Source organism: Podarcis pityusensis (assembly GCF_964106645.2).
Source record: "Podarcis pityusensis genome assembly, chromosome: 8".
Classification (NCBI taxonomy): Eukaryota; Metazoa; Chordata; class Lepidosauria; order Squamata; family Lacertidae; genus Podarcis; species Podarcis pityusensis.
Genome location: NC_138033.1, coordinates 7,126,252 through 7,146,713, shown reverse-complemented (window position 1 = coordinate 7,146,713; position 20,462 = coordinate 7,126,252). Strand labels below are relative to the sequence as shown.

Genomic DNA, 20,462 nt, shown 5'->3' with positions numbered 1-20,462 from the left:
AAAGCAATGGCCAGGAATGGGGACAGACCCAGTTGACTTTGCAACACAACGAAATTATCCTTATGCAAAAACAGCAGCAAACACCCAAATCCCTGCAGGAAACAGCCTCCAGCATTTTCATAGAATCATAGAATTATAGAGTTGGAAGAGACCACAAGGGCCATCGAGTCCAACCCCCTGCCAAGCAGGAAACACCATCACAGCACTCCTGACATATGGTTGTCAAGCCTCTGCTTAAAGACCTCCAAAGAAGGAGACTCCACCACACTCCTTGGCAGCAAATTCCACTGTCGAACAGCTCTTACTGTCAGGAAGTTCTTCCTAACGTTTAGGTGGAATCTTCTTTCTTGTAGTTTGGATCCATTGCTCCGTGTCCGCTTCTCTGGAGCAGCAGAAAACAACCTTTCTCCCTCCTCTATGTGACATCCTTTTATATATTTGAACATGGCTATCATATCACCCCTTAACCTCGTCTTCTCCAGGCTAAACATGCCCAGCTCCCTTAGCCCTTTTTTACCGCCTACACTATGTGCACAAATTCATGGATTGGGAGAAAGTTGCCGGGACCCATCTGTAGAAACCTGGCAGAGAACTTCAGCGAAATGTTTTCGCTTCTGGCCTTCCTGGGAAGAATTACTGGGCTGCTGCTGCACCCTTGTGGAAAAAGGACATTCTGCAAGTTTTAGCATGCATTGCAACTGAGATTCTAGCCCCAGCCCTCATTTTCCTCCAATCATCTTCCATAAAGTGAGTATGTGACTGTGGAGGCCAATTCTGGATCCACACGTCCTTCCACAGTGGGGACATAGGTTTCCAGGTGGGAGTTGATCACAGTGTGGATTTGCCAAGCGTGCCTTCCTCCTAGCGTGTTTCCCCCTTTTGTCCTGAGTTTGAGCATCTTCAAAGCCCACAACACCTTTGGTAAAGGCTGTTCTCCAACTGGAGCTCTCGCAGGCCAGTATTTCTCAGTTGTCAGTGTTTATATTGCATTTTTTTAGATTTGCTGTGAGAGTCTTTAAACCTCTTTTGTTGACCACCAGCATTATGCTTTCCATTTTTAAGTTCGGAATAGAGTAGCAGCTTTGGAAGATGATAATCAGGCATCCAAACAACATGACCAGTCCAACGAAGTTGATGTTGAAGAATCAGGTGATCTTTGCTTCTTCCAGTACACTGACATTAGTTCTCCTGTCTTCCCAAGTGATAATGTAAAATTTTTTGGAGACAGCGTTGATGGAATCTTTCGAAGAGCTGGACATGGCTTTCATAAGTGGTCCATGCTTCACAAGCATGCAGTTGGGTTGGTAGTACAATAGCTTTGTAAACAAGCATTTTGGATTCCCTGCGAATGTCCTGGTCCTCAAATACTCTGCACTTCGATTGGGAGAAAGCTGCACTTGCGGACCTCAGGCGATGCTGGATTTCGGCATCAGTGTTGACCCTTGTGGAAAGATAACTGCCCATCGTGCCTCCCATCCCCTTCTCCCTACTACTGTCAAACTTTGGGCTATAAGGTCCAAGGGGGAGAAAATTTGCTCCTCTCTAGCTCTGATCACGGACACTAGAGGGGAGGAACCTACTACGTTCAACTCAAACTCCCACTGGCCACAGACTGCATGGCCAACAGTCCAGGGTGACCCCTGACATACGTGCATAGAATTGGTCTTAAAGGAGGAATCTGGAAGGCGAGAGGGAAGCAAATTGAAGAGAACAGAGAGGGAGGCTGAGGGATGGGCAGAAAGAGATGGCTGCTTCAAAGTTTGGAGTCATGAAAGGGCAGCAAACACTGAGGTCCAGCTCAGAGGGCCTTTTGGCAGTTGCCTCCCTGCGAGAAGTGAGTTTGCAGGGAACCAGGCAGAGGGCCTTCTTGGTGGTGGCGCCTGCCCTGTGGAACGCCCTCCCATCAGATGTCAAAGAGATAAACAACTATCTGGCTTTTAGAAGACATCTGAAGGCAGCCCTGTTTAGGGAAGCTTTTAATTTCTGATGTTTTGTCGGTTTTTATTATTATCATTAATTCTTTTGGGAGCCCCCCAGAGTGGCTGGGGAACTGAGCAATATGAGTGGGGTATAAATAAATTACTATTACTATTATTATTACTTGTTTTAACCCTTTTTTAATACTGTGAGGGGGGGATCTTATGTTGAAGGATAACGATAAAGAAACATACTTTTATTATTAATAATATTGGTATCAAAAATAATATATTATTATTATTATTATTATTATTATTATTATTATTATTACTTTTACTGCCAGAGAGAGGGGGTTGTAGGATTGCTTTTTTTCCTTTTTTTGCCTCAAGTGCCAAATGTAACTTGGGTGCTGAGCTACTTTTAAATCTTGCATTTTAAACTGTTGCAACCTGCCCCATGACCTTAAAGTAAATTAAAATTACAACATTCCGTGCCTTCAATGGGGGCTCCATTTTCTGCTTCCCCTCAAAATGTCTCAGGGATCCCTTTTGAGAAAACACCTTGAAACAGGTAGCAAAACCACGTGCCAAAGATCAGGAAGTCCACTGAATTTTATCACGGTGCTAAGTTTGCATTCTGGTTGTCCTAACAGAACAGGCAAAACACACACACACACACACACACACACACACACACACACACACATAGATGAAAGAGCAGAAAGTTGCAAGAAACTTTTATTGTAATACTTGTCAACGAACCATTTGAGGGAGGGGACGTAGTCTGAGATGGAATAATGGATTGTAACACTTCAGATTGTTCCCCAACTTTTACTTTTTTTTAAACTAAGTCCTTGCAAGTAGAAAGCTAGAACACCAGGAAGAGGGCTGAACTGGAATCTCTCGTTGATTTGCTAGCTTTTTACTTGCAGGTATGCTTTAAAAAGGTGAGGACGCATTCAGAAGTGGCATCCCACTCTCCTAACTCAGGATTTCGTCGTGTGTCTAAACCAGGCCTCGGAGTCACTTTGGACTAAGGAAGGTGCGTAACCCAGAATTAGCTTGAATGTAACATGAGAATTTCTCCCTCCCACCCAAACTTTTTCCACACAGCAGAGCTGCCACACCCAAAGTGGCCTTAAGGCTCAACAATAAATATTAAATTAAAAACAGAGTAAAAACCTGTTTTTGCTTGGTACAGGACGGAATAGGTCGGGGGGCAGAAGTAGGCGTCTGAGCAACTTGGACATTGTTCTGCACTGCCCCAGCACAGACTAAACAGCTGCCTCAGGCGAAAAGAAAATTTCATTTTAAGTACCTGGGATCAGAGTGCAAACGGTTGTCCCTGAATCGTGTCTCTATCACGTGTCAATAGCCACATTCTGTGGAACCAAAAGGAGCCTGGACACTTCGAAAAACCAGGCCTCAGTTTCCAAAATGGCTCAAGAGCAGAACTTGGATTCAAGACTATTATTAATAAGAAGAGTGCACATTGTAGGGTTGCTGATCAGGAACGGGTTGGGGGTCCCCCCCCCCAAGAAACTACAGCCATACTTCAGGTTACAGACGCTTCGGGTTGTGCGATTTCGGGTTGCGCACTGCGCCGAACCCGGAAGTACTGGAACGGTTACTTCCGGGTTTCGGCGCTTGCGCAGAAGCGCTAAATCGCGCTTTGCACATGCTCAGAAGCACCAAATCACGACACACGCGGGTCGTGGACGTGCCTCCCTCATGGATGTTTGCAAGCCGAGCGCCCACTGTACTACAATCCCCTGGGAAGAAAGGAAGTTTTTTATTATTATTATTCTCTCTACCGCCACTCCAATTTGGTTTCCCTGATCTGTGCCATCTTGGAGATCAGTCTGGGGTCCTCTTGCCTGGCCAGCCACATTCCCTGAGGGACCTGAAGGCTTAATTCCCCAAGACACAAGGTCCGAGACCCTTCCGTTTCCCAACCTGTCTCTCCCCACATCCCTTTGGGCCATGAGCGCAGCTTCTGCAAGGGCCACAGACGGAGTCCCTGGCAAGCAATCGTGCTGTTTCTTAAACGAGGCGCACCCTCCAGCCGTTCCACATCTTGGTTGACCAAAAACAAAAGGCCTCGGGGTCAGCAGGAGAGTCCTTTCCCCCTAAAGCCACAGATATTCCGCCAGGAAAGCTGCCAAGATCTTACAGAGGTTGAGCACGGTGGGCGGGTGCAGGTTCTCCTCTGTGTCCTCGAAGGTGTGCCAGACGGCGGGGAAGGGTGTGGTGATGAGGTGAAGGACTGGAACACCTTCGGCAAAGAAAAAGAGAGAGAAGGAATCAAAAGCTGTGAGCCCAGCGTTGTCCAAAAACCACAAGTACATTTTCTACCGAGCACATTGTTCAAACGCAGGTGTTTTTTCTTTCTTTAAAAGAAGAAGAAGAAGAGTTTGGATTTGATGTCCCGCTTTATCACTACCCTAGGGAGTCTCAAAGTGGCTAACATTCTCCTTTCCCTTCCTCCCCCACAACAAACACTCTGTGAGGTGAGTGGGGCTGAGAGACTTCAGAGAAGTGTGACTAGCCCAAGGTCACCCAGCAGCTGCATGTGGAGGAGCGGAGACGCGAACCCGGTTCCCCAGATTACAAGTCCACCACTCTTAACCACTACACCACACTAGCTCTCACTGGCTCTAAAAAACAAGGAGAGATAGACTCCTAGAGTTAGAAGGGCTCGTGTACAATGCAGGAATCTCAACAAAAGCACCCATGACAGATGGAAAACCCCAACTGGCCCCTGATTCAGAATCTCCCACAAGAGGTAGGAATAATGGCCATCAGCTTGGAAGGCTGTAAAAAGAGGAGACAACAAATTATTGGAGGGATAAGGCTGCCCATGTCTATTGGCCATGAGGGCTGTGTTCTCTGACAGGGACGCAGTACGCCAGTGTGGCATAATGGGTAAGACTGCTGGACTACAACTTGAGAGACTCGGGTTTGAATCCCCACTCAGCCATTGAGCTCACTAGGCGACAGCCTCTTCTCAGCCTAATGTTGTTGTTTAGTCGTTTAGCCGTGTCCGACTCTTCATGACCCCCTGGACCAGAGCACGCCAGGCACTCCTGTCTTCCACTGCCTCCCGCAGTTTGGTCAAACTCATGCTGGTAGCTTTGAGAACACTGTCCCACCATCTCGTCCTCTGTCGTCCCCTTCTCCTTGCGCCCTCCATCTTTCCCAACATCAGGGTCTTTTCCAGGGAGTCTTCTCTTCTCATGAGGTGGCCAAAGTACTGGAGCCTCAGCTTCAGGATCTGCCCTTCCAGTGAGCACTCAGGGCTGACTTCCTTAAGAATGAAGAGGTCTGATCTTCTTGCAGTCCATGGGACTCTCAAGAGTCTCCTCCAGCACCATAATTCAAAAGCATCCATTCTTGGGCGATCAGCCTTCTTTATGGTCCAGCTCTCACTTCCATACATCACTATTGGGAAAACCATAGCTTTAACTATACGGACCTTTGTTGGCAAGGTGATGTCTCTGCTTCTTAAGATGTTGTCTAGGTTTGTCTCTCAGCCTAATAATAATTTATTATTTATACCCCACCCATTGGGTCGGGCCTCCCCAGCCACTCTGCGCGGCTTCCAACAGAATATTAAAATACATTAACCTATTAAGCATTAATAGATCGCAAAAGAATTGATGCTTTTGAATTCTGGTGCTGGAGGAGACTCTTGAGAGTCCCATGGACTGCAAGAAGATCAAACGCATCCATTCTTAAGGAAATTAACCCTGAGTGCTCACCGGAAGGACAGATCCGAAAGCTGAGGCTCCAATACTTTGGCCACCTCATGAGAAGAGAAGACTCCCTGGAAAAGACCCTGATGTTGGGAAAGATTGAGGGCACAAGGAGAAGGGGACGACAGAGGACGAGATGGTTGGACAGTGTTCTCGAAGCGACCAGCATGAGTTTGACCAAACTGTGGGAGGCAGTGGAAGACAGGAGTGCCTGGCGTGCTCTGGTCCATGCGGTCACAAAGAGTCGGACACGACTAAACGACTAAACAACAACAACAACATTAAGCATTAAAAGCTTCCCTAAACAGGGCTGCCTTCAGATGTCTTCTAAAAGTCTGGTAGTTGTTTATAATAGCCATAGTTGTTGAATTCCCACACATATTGGCCAGAATGTGACTAAATTGACCTCATTAAAAGCTACCATCACTAACGGTGAACAGGATCATGCAGATTAAGTGGGGGTTTGACAACCCAACAGCTGAGCCTAACCTACTTAGCGGGGTTCTTGTGAGGGTAAAATGGGGAGGAGAATCATGTGTACCACCTTGAATTCCTTGGGAGAAAAGGCAGTATATAAATGCAATAGATAATAATCATAATAATCCTCTGAAAGCCAGCTGCCAATAATCACGGGTGGGGAGAGAAAGCTCTCTTTGGCATCTGGTTGCCCACTTTTGAGAACAGGATGTTGTTCTGATGCTTTCCTCTTTTCAAGCACCAGGCAAAAACTTCTGTTATTTCCCCAGGTGGGTGGGGTACAAATAAGAACATTATTATTATTATTATTATTATTATTATTATTGCAAAACCAAGGAGACATTGAAACTTATCATTCATTGAAATAGCCATTCTAATTACCACCCAAGACTCACAGAAATCTACTGTTCCAATAGCAATCTGGCACTCTCACAGGTTGCCGTCCCCCACCCAAGAATAGGTGAAGCTGTACACATTTGCTACCTGGTTCTCCTTCTTCCCACCAAGGAGTACACTCAGACAATTCAACCCACACAAGAGGAACCCCAAAAAACCCTCAACCCAATCCGTCAGCAGTGTTGCTCTTGTAGTTCTCTGGATGGCCATTTACAGACACTAGCTAACAGGACCAGTGGTCAGGGATGATGGGAGTTGTAGTCCCAAAACAGCTGGAGGGCCGAGTTTAGCCATGCCTGGGCCATTAGTACCAACAGATGGTTCCCCTCACTTCCTCCTTAGATCGGCCCAAACTTGCGGCCGCTTTAGAAATCTGCTCTGCGAGCTTTTGGTCTCTGTTTTCAAGCTTGCAGCTCACTGCATTGAGAGACTTTCCCCTGCCATTTTGAAAGCTCTTGCTTTCTTCCTCGAGAGGACCATTTTATAGAATTGTAGAGCTGAAGGGATCCCACCCCCCCCCCGGGTCATCTATCCCAACCCCCGTTTGGTAAGAGGGCAGGCTGCAAAGAGCAAACACCGGATCGAACCAGCAACGAAAAGACGTCAGGGCAACTGGGGGAAAGCGGGAGAGAAGTACCTCTCCGGAGGAAGGGAGCGTGGTCGTCTTCGACGGGGTCATAGTAGGAGCGTTGCTGGAAATAGAGCTGCTCCTTTGCGTGAGACTCCAGAAGGCCGAGTCGGTGCAGCCGCTTCTCTAGAGAACAAAAGAGTGGGATTAGGCACAGTGTAAGAGCCATGGTCCAACTGAGAATTATCTCCAGGCTCCCTAAGCACTTCCAGCAAATACAGTGATACCTCGGGTTACATACGCTTTAGGTTACATACGCTTCAGATTACAGACTCCGCTAACCCAGAAATATTAACTCGGGTTAAGAACTTTGCTTCAGGATGAGAACAGAAATTGCGCGGAGGCAGCGCGGCAGCAGCAGAAGGCCCCATTAGCTAAAGTGGTGCTTCAGGTTAGGAACAGTTTCAGGTTAAGGACGAACCTCCGGAACGAATTACCGTATTTTTTGCTCAATAAGACTCACTTTTTCCCTCTTAAAAAGTAAGGGGAAATGTGTGTGCGTCTTATGGAGCGAATGCAGGCTGCGCAGCTATCCCAGAAGCCAGAACAGCAAGAGGGATTGCTGCTTTCACTGCGCAGCGATCGCTCTTGCTGTTCTGGCTTCTGAGATTCAGAATATTTTTTTTCTTGTTTTCTTGTTTTCCTCCTCCAAAAACTAGGTGCGTCTTGTGGTCTGGTGCATCTTATAGAGCGAAAAATATGGTAAGTGCGTAACCAGAGGTACCACTGTACTGGAGGAAAACACTAGCCCCGATGTAGGAATGCAAATATCCAGAGTGTGAGGATCAGATAGGGTTACTATGAGGAATTCTAAAATATGCATCAAGCCATTGGGTCCGCTATGAAAGCATGGCGCTGACCGGGTTCAATTCATTGACAATAATTTCTGATCAAATCCCACAAGCCTCTGCATTTCTGGCCATTTTCTCTACTGCCCATTTCTCTCTGTCTGACAAGCACATATAAGAACCATAGGACACAGTTGCCAGTTGCTTCGCCAGGCATGCAACCTGGGTCATAAAAGATGGGTAGTTTCGTTGTTGTACCCTTCCTTGGTTTTGTTCATTTTAGGACCTGGAAATAGTTTCACAGGAAGGTGATAAAGATCCCTATCTCCTTGCCATCCTTCCTCTCCTGTTTACCGCTTGTTTACGACCTCCGGGTTTTCCTAAAAGCATTGCTTTCCTATTTTATTTACTTTGAACTGCATATGCATGGTCAAGTAGGAAATTAGCTCTTTGTAGTTTTAATCTTTAATGGGACGCGGGTGGCGCTGTGGGTCAAACCACAGAGCCTAGGGCTTGCCGATCAGAAGGTCAGCGGTTCGAATCCCTGTGACGGGGTGAGCTCCCGTTGCTCGGTCCCTGCTCCTGCCAACCTAGCAGTTCGAAAGCACGTCAAAGTGCAAGTAGATAAATAGGTACCGCTCTGGCGGGAAGGTAAACAGCCTTTCCATGCGCTGCTCTGGTTCGCCAGAAGCGGCTTAGTCCTGCTGGCCACATGACCCGGAAGCTGTACGCCGGCTCCCTCGGCCAATAAAGCGAGATGAGCACCGCAACCCCAGAGTCGGCCACGACTGGACCTAATGGCCAGGGGTCCCTTTACCTTTACCTTAGTTTTAATCTTTAACTTTGTCCTACGTGGGGTTTTTCGAAATGCGCAGAGGAAATCTGATTGGTTCTTACGGACGCTGTGTAAAAAGTTCTTTTGTGAATAAAACGACCTGGGCCGAGGGGTGGACAGGAATTATTATTATACGCACCCCTCCCAGAGTCTTGCTGGTCAAGCCTCTGTGTGTATCAGAGTCCAATCCTTCCTTTGCTTTAAGGACGCCTCACCCCACATCTGTGGCACAGGTAGAAGAAAGGTCTAAAGCAGGGATGGATGGGCACGCGTGGACCCCCCAAATTGATGGACTTCAACTTAAAAGGATGCAGGAACTTGTCAGATCATGGGTCCATCCACCTCAGTACTGCAGCTGTTCTGCTGGGTTTGGGGCAGCGGAATTGCAGTCCACTTGAAGGGCGCCGGGTTGGCGAAGGCGGATCTATCGGACAGAACTTTACATCCCAAGCCCCCCACTGGCTGCTCATCCCTGGGAGGCAGGGTCTGAAATGGAGGCGGGGTCTGAAATGCCGATCAACCCTGGAGCCCCGCCCCCTCTTTTCCCGATTGGCTCCCCGGCGCAAAGAGTGACGCTCACCAAGGCCAACGAGCCTTTCGAACCAGAGGGCTGTGTTGCGGAAATGGTTCTGGATGGTCGGTTGGCGGGCACCCAAAAGGTCCAGCAGAACAAAGAGAGACTGAAACAGGAAAACGCAGAGTCAAAAACACAGGTGCTCCCGTGCCACAACAGCAGCAAGAGTCCTGATTGCGCAAGGATGGAAGAATGAGGAAATCCCAACGAAAGAACAACGGCAAGAAAAATTAATGAACTATGCAGAGTTGGCTAGATTGACATACAAACTGCGGGACAAGGACAACTGTGACTTTAAGGAAGAATGGGAGCTTTTTGCAAATTATCAAAAAAGACAACAAAATGAACGGGACTCCTTGGCAGGTTTTGAATAAACACTCACAAATTTATTAGGTGAACATATGTACAATTTTGGGGGACACGGGTGGCGCTGTGGGTTAAACGACAGAGCCTAGGACTTGCCGATCAGAAGTTCGGTTGTTCGAATCCCCGCAACAGGGTGAGCTCCCGTTGCTCGGTCCCTGCTCCTGCCAACCTAGCAGTTCGAAAGCACGTCAAAGTGCAAGTAGATAAATAGGTACCGCTCTGGCGGGAAGGTAAACAGCCTTTCCATGCGCTGCTCTGGTTCGCCAGAAGCGGCTTAGTCCTGCTGGCCACATGACCCGGAAGCTGTACGCCGGCTCCCTCGGCCAATAAAGTGAGATGAGCACCGCAACCCCAGAGTCGGCCACGACTGGACCTAATGATCAGGGGTCCCTTTACCTTTTTATGTACAATTTTATAATATGCAGAGAATGATATGTGTAAAGAAATCATAGAGGGGAGCTGAGAGAAGTCTTTGGTGGGAGGGAGAGGGAGGGGTGGGGGGGAAGGGGGAAAAATATTGTAATTGATTAAATGGACTGATAATTTGTTATGTTGAAATTGTTTAATAAAAATTTTAAAAACCACGCGCACAGGTACTCCCAGGTCCTCTGCTGTCATTTGAGGCTCAGGTGGTCTCAGGAGTCCCTTGTTTCACAGGGACTTAGAAAGATGCCTTCTCTAGATTATTGTTCCATCTAGCCCAGTACTATCTACAGTAACGTTGGAAAATGTCAATCACTTCTGCTACCTGGGCAGTTATCTTTCCACAAGGGCCAACATTGATGCCGAAATCCAGCATCGCCTGAGCTCTGTGAGTACGGCTTTCTCCCCATTGAAGTGCAGAGTGTTTGAGGACTGGGACATTCGCAGGAAAACCAAAATGCTTGTTTGCAAAGCTATTGTACTACCAACCCTACTGAATCTTGTGAAACACAGACCACTTATAAATGCCATCTCCAACACCTCAAAAGATTCCATCAACGGTGTCTCCGGAAATTTTTACACATCACTTGGGAGGACAGGCAAACCGATGCCAGTGTACTGGAAGAAGCAAAGATCACCAGTGTTGAAGCAATGATTCTTCAACATCAACTTTGTTGGACTGGTCATGTTGTTCGGATGCCTGATTATCGTCTTTCAAAGCAACTCTATTCTGAACTTAAAAATGGAAAGCGTAATGCTGGTGGTCAACAAAAGAGGCTTAAAGACTCGATCTCAAGGCAAATCTAAAAAATTGTAGTATCAACACCGACAACTGGGAAACACTGGCCTGCGAGCGCTCTAATTGGAGAACAGCCTTCACCAAAGCTGTCGTGGGCTTTGAAGACACTCAAACTCAGGACGAAAGGGAGAAACACGCTAAGAGGAAGGCACGCTTAGCAAACCCTCACCGTGATCAACTCCTACCCGGAAATCTATGTCCCCACTGTGGAAGGACGTGTGGATCCAGAATCGGCCTCCACAGTCACTTACGGACTCACTGTTAAAGCTGTGTTTATGGAAGACAATCTTACTCGGCTACGAGTCCATATAGAGAAGCACCCTAGAGGTCCCGGGCCCTAAGGAAGTTAGATTAGCCTCAACCAGGGGCAGGGCCTTTTAAACACTGGCTCCAGCCTGGTGGAACGCTCTGTCTCATGAAACCAGGGCCCTGCGGGATCTGATTTCTTTCCGCAGGGCCTGTAAGACAGAGCTGTTCTGCCTGGCCTTTGGCTTGGAGTCAGTTTGAGTCCCTCCCTTTCTTTTTTCCTTTCTCCTCCTGTGATGCGGCTGCATTTTAATGTTTTAATGTTGTATTTTAATCTTGTTTTTAAGTTGTATTCATTCAACTTGTTTTTATTATTGCTTGTTAGCCGCCCTGAGCCCGGCCTTGGCTGGGGAGGGCGGGATATAAATAAATATTATTATTATTATTATTATTATTATTATTATTATTATTATTACGAGTGATCGCCAAGGAAGAAGAAGACATTGACTGGCAGTGGCTCTCCAGGGCATTCCCAGATCCCACCTGAAGACTAAACCAGGAACCTTCTTGCGCACGGGGCAGCATGCTTTTCCACTGAGCTCCAGCTGCTCCCGTGGCGCTTAACGTGGTTTCAAACCGAACAGGGAGAGATCAGAAAGGAAGCCCCCACCCTTCCAATGTGGCAAAGGCCTGCACTTCCCTTTCTGCAAGGAAAAGCCAGCCGTTTCTCAGGCAGCTGGCTCAGAGAAGCACTCACGATAGCCTGGAGCTGGCTGAGGCCCGGGCGATGTGGCGCCTTCGCCATGCGATCAGCCAAATGTCGTGCGCCGTACAAGGAGTCCTGATCCGTCCACTCCCGGAAGGCCTCCTCCCCGTCGAAAAACAGCAGCTGCAACGTCACCTTGGAGCCCTAAAACACAGAGACGTGCTGTTTTAGACCTCCTTCGGTTGTTCAACTTCAAAACAGGTTGCAATGTTGCCGTTGATGCATTAGAAGACGGCGGCACTATTGGTAACAGACTTGGATAACTTCACACACACAAACGCGCTACGCTTCTGTTATAAATTCATAGAAAATCAACCATACATCGGATTTGCACCGTTCCACTTTTATTTTACTCCATGAAGGAAGGACTACAAAATGGGGAAGGTTTGATACAGGGCAGCCATAATCCCTTCAGCATACCAGCACATACACAGGAGCCCTGCCCAGTTGCTATGCCGACCCTGATGGTCCTAGACAGAAGACCATCAAGATCACAAAGGACTTGCATATGGGAGTGGGTTCAACACGGACTGGAACAAAGGACAATGATCAGCTCTTCCCTCTGGGGGCAGGAAACTACCAACTCCCCTTTGTCACCTAAAGTACTCATGGGGAGGGGGAAAGGAGGAACCAGCCAGGTGACAGGACACTCAGGTTACCTCCGCAACTCCTCCCTCAACCCCTCCTTTTTGTGATGTTGTCTTAGGGGTGTAGTTTGGGGGATAAGTAACTAACAAAAGTTGGGGGCTTCTTTGGTTCAGGGCTTCCATCTTGTTCCACCTGGTGGCAGGTGGGAGTCCTGTCGCGATGGTATTCAATAAAGGCCAAGCCTACAGGCTGCTGTTTTGCTCCAAGTTATCCTGGTTGGTGTCTTTGTTTTTGTCCAAGGGAGCCCTCGGATTTTTCCGTTAACAGAAGCCACGCCGGTAAAAAGGCAGTTGGAAAAATATATACATACAAATAAAGCTGTATTCGACAGATGAAAGGATAGATGAAGTTTGACATCATAGAATCATAGAGTTGGAAGAGACCACAAGGGCCATCGAGTCCAACCCCCTGCCAAGCAGGAAACACCATCAGAGCACTCCTGACATATGGTTGTCAAGCCTCTGCTTAAAGACCTCCAAAGAAGGAGACTCCACCACACTCCTTGGCAGCAAATTCCACTGTCGAACAGCTCTTATTCTCATGATTGAGAATCGTGGAACCAGGGACGGAGAATTTTAAAGCGATAAAATCGAGATGTGGAAATATGGAAACAAGGAGGAGAGGCAGGACTGAGATGTGGAGATATGCTTCAGAGGTCCAGACCGTGGGGAGCTCCGAAAAATCAATAATTATAATTTGGATTATAATTTGGTCTTTTTTAGTTTTTTATTTTAATTGGAATATTATGATTGGATATATTAATTGGATGTTTTTATTGGAAAATTAATAAAAATGATTAAAAAGGAAGATAACAACACTATTACAGCTGTCGCATTCCTAAAATGGGTAATGAAGACAACAAGTTGATCATGCCCCACGTTGACAACCTCAAGGCAATTACAGCCATGCGCTTGATCGGCGGTTCCTCTTTTTGTCATAGATTAATATTTATTTTTGGATGATAGTGATGTTGTCGAAAGAACTGGTCTTCTGCATGATCTTGACAGCTCAAACAGCAACTGCCACCAGGATTTTGGCTGGCTAACATCCTATATCCTTTAAAATGTGTTTGTAGATGGGAGCGGGGGTTATTATTTTGTTCTCTTCTTGTTTTCATTGTGTATTTTGTGCTTTTTTATCTTGCATTTTTACGCTGTGAACTGCCCTGAGATCTATGGATGAAGGGAAGTATACACATTTAAATAATAATAATAATCTCACTAGTGGGAAAACCAGTAGTGATGTATGGAAGTGAGAGCTGGACCATCAAGAAGGCCGATCGCCGAAGAATTGATGCTTTTGAATTATGGTGCTGGAGGAGACTCTTGAGAGGCCCATGGACTGCAAGAAGATCAAACCAATCCATTCTGAAGGAAATCGGCCCTGAGTGCTCACTGGAAGGACAGATCCTGAAGCTGAGGCTCCAAGACTTTGGCCACCTCATGAGAAGAGAAGATTCCCTGGAAAAGACCCTGATGTTGGGAAAGATGGAGGGCACAAGGAGAAGGGGACGACAGAGGACGAGATGGTTGGACAGTGTTCTCTAAACTACCAGCATGAGTTTGACCAAACTCTGGGAGGCAGTGGAGGACAGGAGTGCCTGGCGTGCTCTGGTCTGGGGGGTCGCAAAGAGTCGGACACGACTAAACAACAAAACAACAATACTTTTAGACAAATGAAACATTAAAAAGTTCCCCACCGGCCGCTCTAACCACTAGCCCTTACTCCCCCTTTCTGCAAGAGGCACAAAAGGAAATCGGAGCATTTCTGCCCAGGAAAGGCCACCCGCTCACCCTCTCCTTCGATTTCTTCAGCTCCTCGTCCAGCGCCGTCACCAGCTCCATCAGGATGGCACATGGCACAGCCGAGTCCGTTGCCCCCAGGAAGGCCCGGCCACGCTTGTCGCGGGGGAAGTATTTGGAGTCGTAGTGGCAGGCAAAAACCAGGCGCCAGGTGGCTGCGGGGTCCAACGTAGCCACCACATTGGCGAAGCCGACGACACCGTGCGGCGCCCGGTCTTTGAAGGCGTCCACCTCTATGTGCCAGGAAGCGCCCAGTTCCCTCAGCTTCTCCACAATGAACTAGGAAGAAGAGAAGGCGAAGGACTTGAGTCACTCACACAAGGTTCCTAGTCCTCAGTTTTTTACCCTCTCTCATAAAACTCAAGGACTTCCAAGGAGACAGAGCGCTGGAAGACTCAGGACAGATATCAAATGAATTTATTTTTCGACACAACTACTGCAGCAGCGAGAGCATTCCATGTCCCCCAACCATAGCTGTCAAGCGTCCCTTATTTGGCGGGACAGTCCCTTATCCTAGCGCCATTTCCCGCTGCTGTCCCTTATTGATGATGTCCCGTAAATTTCCCGGGTTTCAAAGGAAGCAGCTCCTCTCCCTCCCTGCTGGCCAGGGAGGAGGGAGGCTCCCACTGTGTTGCTTGGCTGCGTTGCTCACCCAATAAGGAGTCAACTGGGGGGTGGAGCTTGCATGCCTTGTGCCGATCAAATCGGCCGCGTTGCCTGGGGACTCGCCTTTGCTCAGCGCTTCCCAGCGGAGAGGGGACGGTGGTTTTCCTTGCTGCATCCCCTTTGCCGGGTTGCTGCACTGTGGGAACCACCGCTTGAGGATTCCTTTGGCTGCTGGCTGGGCTTTCTGCCTTTGGCTCGGAGGGGCTCAGAAGTCGAACATACCTGTGCTCCGAAAATCCCTTATTTTGGCTGCTGATCCCTTATTTTCAAGGCTGCTGGTCCCTTATTTTCAAATCTGTAAGTTGACAGCTATGCCCCCAACGGTGAGACGATGCAGCGATTACAAAGGGGGACCGTAACCTGAAGTTTACGGCTCGCCGTGACGTGTTCGGTCGCCCGCTGCAAGATTAGCGCTTGGACTCACCTGCCGGACTTTTTCGTTGCCAGGGCTTCCAGAGTACCTCTCGATCAGGATGGGCTGCAGGTAGCTACGCCAAAGGCGCTGCAGTTGAACCTGCGAGGCCAGGTCTTTCAGCTGACTGCTAGTCAGGTTTTGGGGCTTGTGCTTCAGCTGCCAAGAAGGTGAGAGAAAAGCTTTGTCAGAAAACAATCCCAGCAGCGCCAGATTTAGGGCAGCGCAGGCAGTTGCCCCGCACAGGGTGCAGATTTGAGGAGGTGCAAAATAGCAACATTTATATGGGTATCTACTGAGAAGATACATAAAAAAGAAACTGTACCAAAATTAATTACAGTCATACCTCATGTTACGTTTGCTTCATGTTACGTTCTTTCAGGTTACATCCAGCGGAAACCCGGAAGGGGTTACTTCCGGGTTTTGCCGCTCGCGCATGTGCAGAAGCAGCAACCCGCGCATGCACAGATGCGCCACTGCGGGTTGCACTCTTCATGTTGCGAATGGGCCTCCAGAACGGATCCCGTTCGCAACCAGAGGTACCACTGTATTGTGAAAATAAGAATTATTGGGGGGTGGGGCAATTTTTGTCCTCGCTCTGGGCACCATAGTATCCAAGTCCAGCCTCACTGAAAGAAATCCTGCCAAGCTCAGACCATCTCTCCTGCTCCTGCTTTGATTTCTATGGGGAAATCAAAATTCCCCATAGCTGAGGCTTTGTGGCGAGGCTCCCTGCAGGTGAATATTTCTCCCACATAACCAGCAGCTTTGGACTACAATTCCCATCAGCCCCAGCCAGCACGGCCATCTTGGACTACAACTCCCATCAGCCCCAGCCAGCACGGCCATCTTGGACTACAACTCCCACCGGCCCCAGCCAGCACGGCCATCTTGGACTACAATTCCCATCAGCCCCAGCCAGCACGGCCATCTTGGACTACAACTCCCATCAGCCCCAGCCAGCACGGCCATCTTGGACTACAACTCCCACCGGCCCCAGCCAGCACAGTCCTGCTTGCATATGGTCTGGACTAATAGGTTCACCTGGTCATCTCCAGCCTAAATTATATGGCTGAAAAAGGAAGGAAGCTTTGGGTAACCAGGAGAGGATTTTTGTGTGTTGAAGGGGAATGACTAGGTCATAGCTGTCAACGTTTCCCTTTTTGAAAGGGAAATTCCCTTATTCTGAATAGGATTCCTTGCAAGAAAAGGGAAAAGTTGACAGCTATGCTAGGTGCCCCTTTGAATTCTGCCGGTCATAAGGCTCTGAGGCGGATTCTGTGAACTGCCCTGAGACCACCGGGGAACAGGGCGGTATAAAAATTCAATACATAAAAATAAAAGTCTTTCATTGCAAAGCCTTTGCAGGAAGATCCCGTGGTTGGGACCCAGTCTGGCCTGTATACAACAAACCACAAACCTGAAAACCCCAAAAGGAGATCCCACCCCCCACGACCTGGAGTCTGTCCTGTCCCGATCCGCATTGCACAGTAGCACGGATGCACTTACTTCGTAAAATTTATATGTACCGCACTGCTCGATTGTACGGTGGAGGGGAACCTCAGAGCGGTTTGCAAAATAAAATGATAAAGCAGCCCAACCAACTTGCAGCCATAATGAAAAATGGTGGTACGACTCATGCAACACGTTGGCGACTAATATACACACAATCATTACCAAAATGATTATACATTCTTTATCAATCTTCTGAGAAAAATGCAAAACCTTGTACAAAGCCACAGAGACTTGCGAACTACCCAAAATGAGATGAACTTACAATGTCTGATTTCAATGGATTTTTCAAGTGCTTAAGTCAGTCTTCTGTTTTCTTTATTTTTCTACTGTGTGGATATTAGTCGCCAACGTGTTGCATGAGTCGTACTACTTCTATGAGCAGCACAAGTTGCATTTTTCTAGCATAATTAAAAACGTGCAGGTAGTTGACACCGCAGCAGCGCAGAGAAACCCCTCGCAAGCTCTCTAAACCCTTTGCCTAAACAAGAACTAGCAGGCGCCAGAAAGGATCCATGGTGTGGAGCCTGGGAGTCATTTTGGACTCACAGCTGTCCATGGAAGCGCAGGTTAATTCTGTGTCCAGGGCGGTTGTCTCCCAGCTCCATCTGGTACGCAGGCTGAGACCCTCCCTGCCCACAGACTGTCTCGCCAGAGTGGTGCATGCTCTGGTTATCTCCCACTTGGACTACTGCAATGTGCTCTACGTGGGGCTACCTTTGAAGGTGACCCGGAAACTACAACTAATCCAGAATGCTGCAGCTAGACTGGTGACTGGGACTGGCCGCTGGGACCACATAACACCGGTCCTGAGAGATCTGCATTGGCTCCCAGTACGTTTCCAAGCACAATTCAAAGTGTTGGTGCTGACCTTTAAAGCCCTAAACGGCCTCAAAGGCCCAGTATACCTGAAGGAGCGTCTCCACCCCCATCGTTCAGCCCGGACACTGAGGTCCAGCGCCGAGGGCCTTCTGGCAGTTCCCTCATTGCGAGAAGCGAGGTTACAGGGAACCAGACAGAGGGCCTTCTCGGTGGTGGCGCCCGCCCTGTGGAACGCCCTCCCTTCAGATGTGAAGGAAATAAGCAGATATCCTATCTTGAAAAGACATCTGAAGGCAGCCCTGTTCAGGGAAGTTTTTGATATTTAATGCTGTACTGTTTTTAACATTTGATTGGGAGTGGCTGGGCCTGAAACTGTTCTTGACCTGAAGCACCACTTTAGCTAATGGGGCCTCCTGCTGCCTCTGAGCCGTCGGAGCACGATTTCTGTTCTCATCCTGAAGCAAAGTTCTTAACCTGAAGCACTATTTCTGGGTTAGCGGAGTGTGTAACCTGAAACGTCTGTAACCCGAGGTACCACTGTATTATTATTATTATTATTACTGGAAGCGGGGGATGCGCACATCAAGAGGCAGGGAGTTCCACAGCGCCTTGGAGGGCGGCGATCTGGAAGCGACCCCCTCTCCCCCACCCCCGCTAACTCACGCGCGTGCACCAGACCCCCAACCACCCCCCCCTACCTGTAGGTACCTGGGCGCCCGGGATCAGCTCCTCCTGCGCCGCCTCCCGGGGCTGGACGGCCGGGTCCTCGCCCACCTGCCAGAGCAGGTAAAGCCCCGCCAGGGAGCCGGCGGCCAGGGCCAGCAGCCCGGCCAGCCAGAGGCGGCGGCTGCTCCCCAGGCTCCGCTTCCGCGCGGCGGGGAAGCCTCCGGGCTCCAGGCCGCCCTGCGGGACCCCCATCCCCGCGCGGCCCCGCCGAGGCCCTTTCCGCATGGCGCCTCCGCTCCGACTGGGGACCCGGGGCTCCGGCCGGCCACGCCCCTTCTCTTGGAGGGCCAATGGGGTGAGGCCGCGCCGGGCATGAATGGAAGGAGGCGGAGTCACGAGCTCCACCTTCCGCGTTCGAGCCGCGCCTCCGAGCCCCCAGCCTATCAGACGCGCCCGCGCGAAGGGGGCGGGGCGACGCGGGGCCACGCCCGCTCGCTGGTTAAGGACACGCGGCGCTTTCGGAAAGGAAAAGAGGAGGAGGAGGGAAGAGGAAGGCGAAGGACACGCGGGAAGGAAAGGGGAAGGTGGAGGGCGGTTGGTTTCTTACGGAAGGAGGTTTGATGCAATAATTATGGGTTGTTAGCCGCCCTGAGCCCGGCCTTGGCTGGGGAGGGCGGGGTATAAATAATTTTTTTAATTATTATTATTTAAAAATATATATAGCACACAACCGAAACCTGCAGCTGAGCAATGAATGCCTCTATTAGGAACAACGAAAGGTCCACAATCTATGGGCAAGCTTTAGTATTAATCATCATCATCATCATTAGGGCTTTTTTTTGTAAAAAAAATAAATGTTTAGGGGTACTTTCATTTTCCTACTCATTGAAATACTGCCTCTCAATGAGGCCAAACAGATTCAAAAAATGGTTAGTGGTATGCGAACCTCCACACCCCTCAGAAAAAAGCAATAATAATAATAATAATAATAATTTATTCATACCCCAGCCACTCTGGGTGGCTTCCAGTTTTGCATTACAAACATGATAAAACATCGAACATTAAAAACTTCCCTGGGCTGCCTTCAGATGTCTTCTAAAAGTCAGATAGTTGTTTATTTCCTTGACATCTGGTGGGAAGGTTGACGCTACTACAGAGAAGGCTCTCTGCCTGGTTCCCTGTAACCTCACTTCTTGCAGTGAGGAAACTGCCAGAAGGTCCTTGGAGCTGGACCTCAGTGTTTGGGATGAATGATGGGGATGAAGATGCTCCTTCAGGTATACTGGAATTATGCAGAACTCTTCACAAGCCTAGAAGATGCGCAAACGGTGGGGGAGGGGACTACAGTAATTCGGCTACATGTTGAAGCCATGAATACCTTTGTTTTATATTATTCCTTACTCACCCTTCATCATAAGGTCCCAGGTGGGTTATGTCCCAGGCATCTGGTTGGCTACAATGAGAATAACATTGCTGGATATGGAGAGTCACTGGCCTGAGCCTCCAGAAGAGGAGGTTAAGGGGTGATATGATAGCCATGTTCAAATATATAAAAGGATGTCACATAGAGGAGGGAGAAAGGTTGTTTTCTGCTGCTCCAGAGAAGCGGACACGGAGCAATGGATCCAAACTACAAGAAAGAAGATTCCACCTAAACATTAGGAAGAACTTCCTGAAGTAAGAGCTGTTCGACAGTGGAATTTGCTGCCAAGGAGTGTGGTGGAGTCTCCTTCTTTGGAGGTCTTTAAGCAGAGGCTTGACAACCATATGTCAGGAGTGCTCTGATGGTGTTCCTGCTTGGCAGGGGGTTGGACTCGATGGCCCTTGTGGTCTCTTCCAACTCTATGATTCTATGATTCTATGAGCCAACGAGGCTGTATTTATGTTTTCAGTTCTAGTGTTTTTAATACATAAAACGCTTCCAAAATGTTCTGTTCCAAATGCAGCAGAATTCAGCAAGAGTGG

General features: G+C 48.6%; 1 protein-coding gene and 1 long non-coding RNA gene across 2 annotated transcripts in view; both read right to left on the bottom strand.

The window, feature by feature from the left end:
• Nucleotides 1-20,462, bottom strand: part of LOC308484612 — a 190,423-nt gene that overhangs the window by 96,383 nt on the left and 73,578 nt on the right. The window lies entirely within an intron of this gene.
• On the bottom strand, nt 2,627-18,797 carry QPCTL (glutaminyl-peptide cyclotransferase like). Its single transcript, XM_081019076.1, has 7 exons — nt 18,540-18,797; nt 15,510-15,656; nt 14,411-14,698; nt 11,961-12,113; nt 9,376-9,475; nt 7,182-7,298; nt 2,627-4,191 (listed from the first exon to the last, which is right to left on the bottom strand). Exons 1-7 carry the CDS (start codon nt 18,780-18,782, stop codon nt 4,046-4,048), a joined length of 1,194 nt encoding a protein of 397 aa, XP_080875202.1. The 5' UTR covers nt 18,783-18,797; the 3' UTR covers nt 2,627-4,045.

Coding starts and splice junctions, on each gene's coding strand:
- QPCTL (XM_081019076.1), bottom strand. CDS start 18,782: ATGCGGAAAGGGCCTCGGCGGGGCCGCGCGGGGATGGGGGTCCCGCAG. Junction 15,657..18,539: donor AGCTGATCCCGGGCGCCCAG/GTACCTACAGGT, acceptor CCTTCTTGGCAG/CTGAAGCACAAGCCCCAAAA. Junction 4,192..7,181: donor CGCTCCCTTCCTCCGGAGAG/GTACTTCTCTCC, acceptor TCTTTGCCGAAG/GTGTTCCAGTCCTTCACCTC.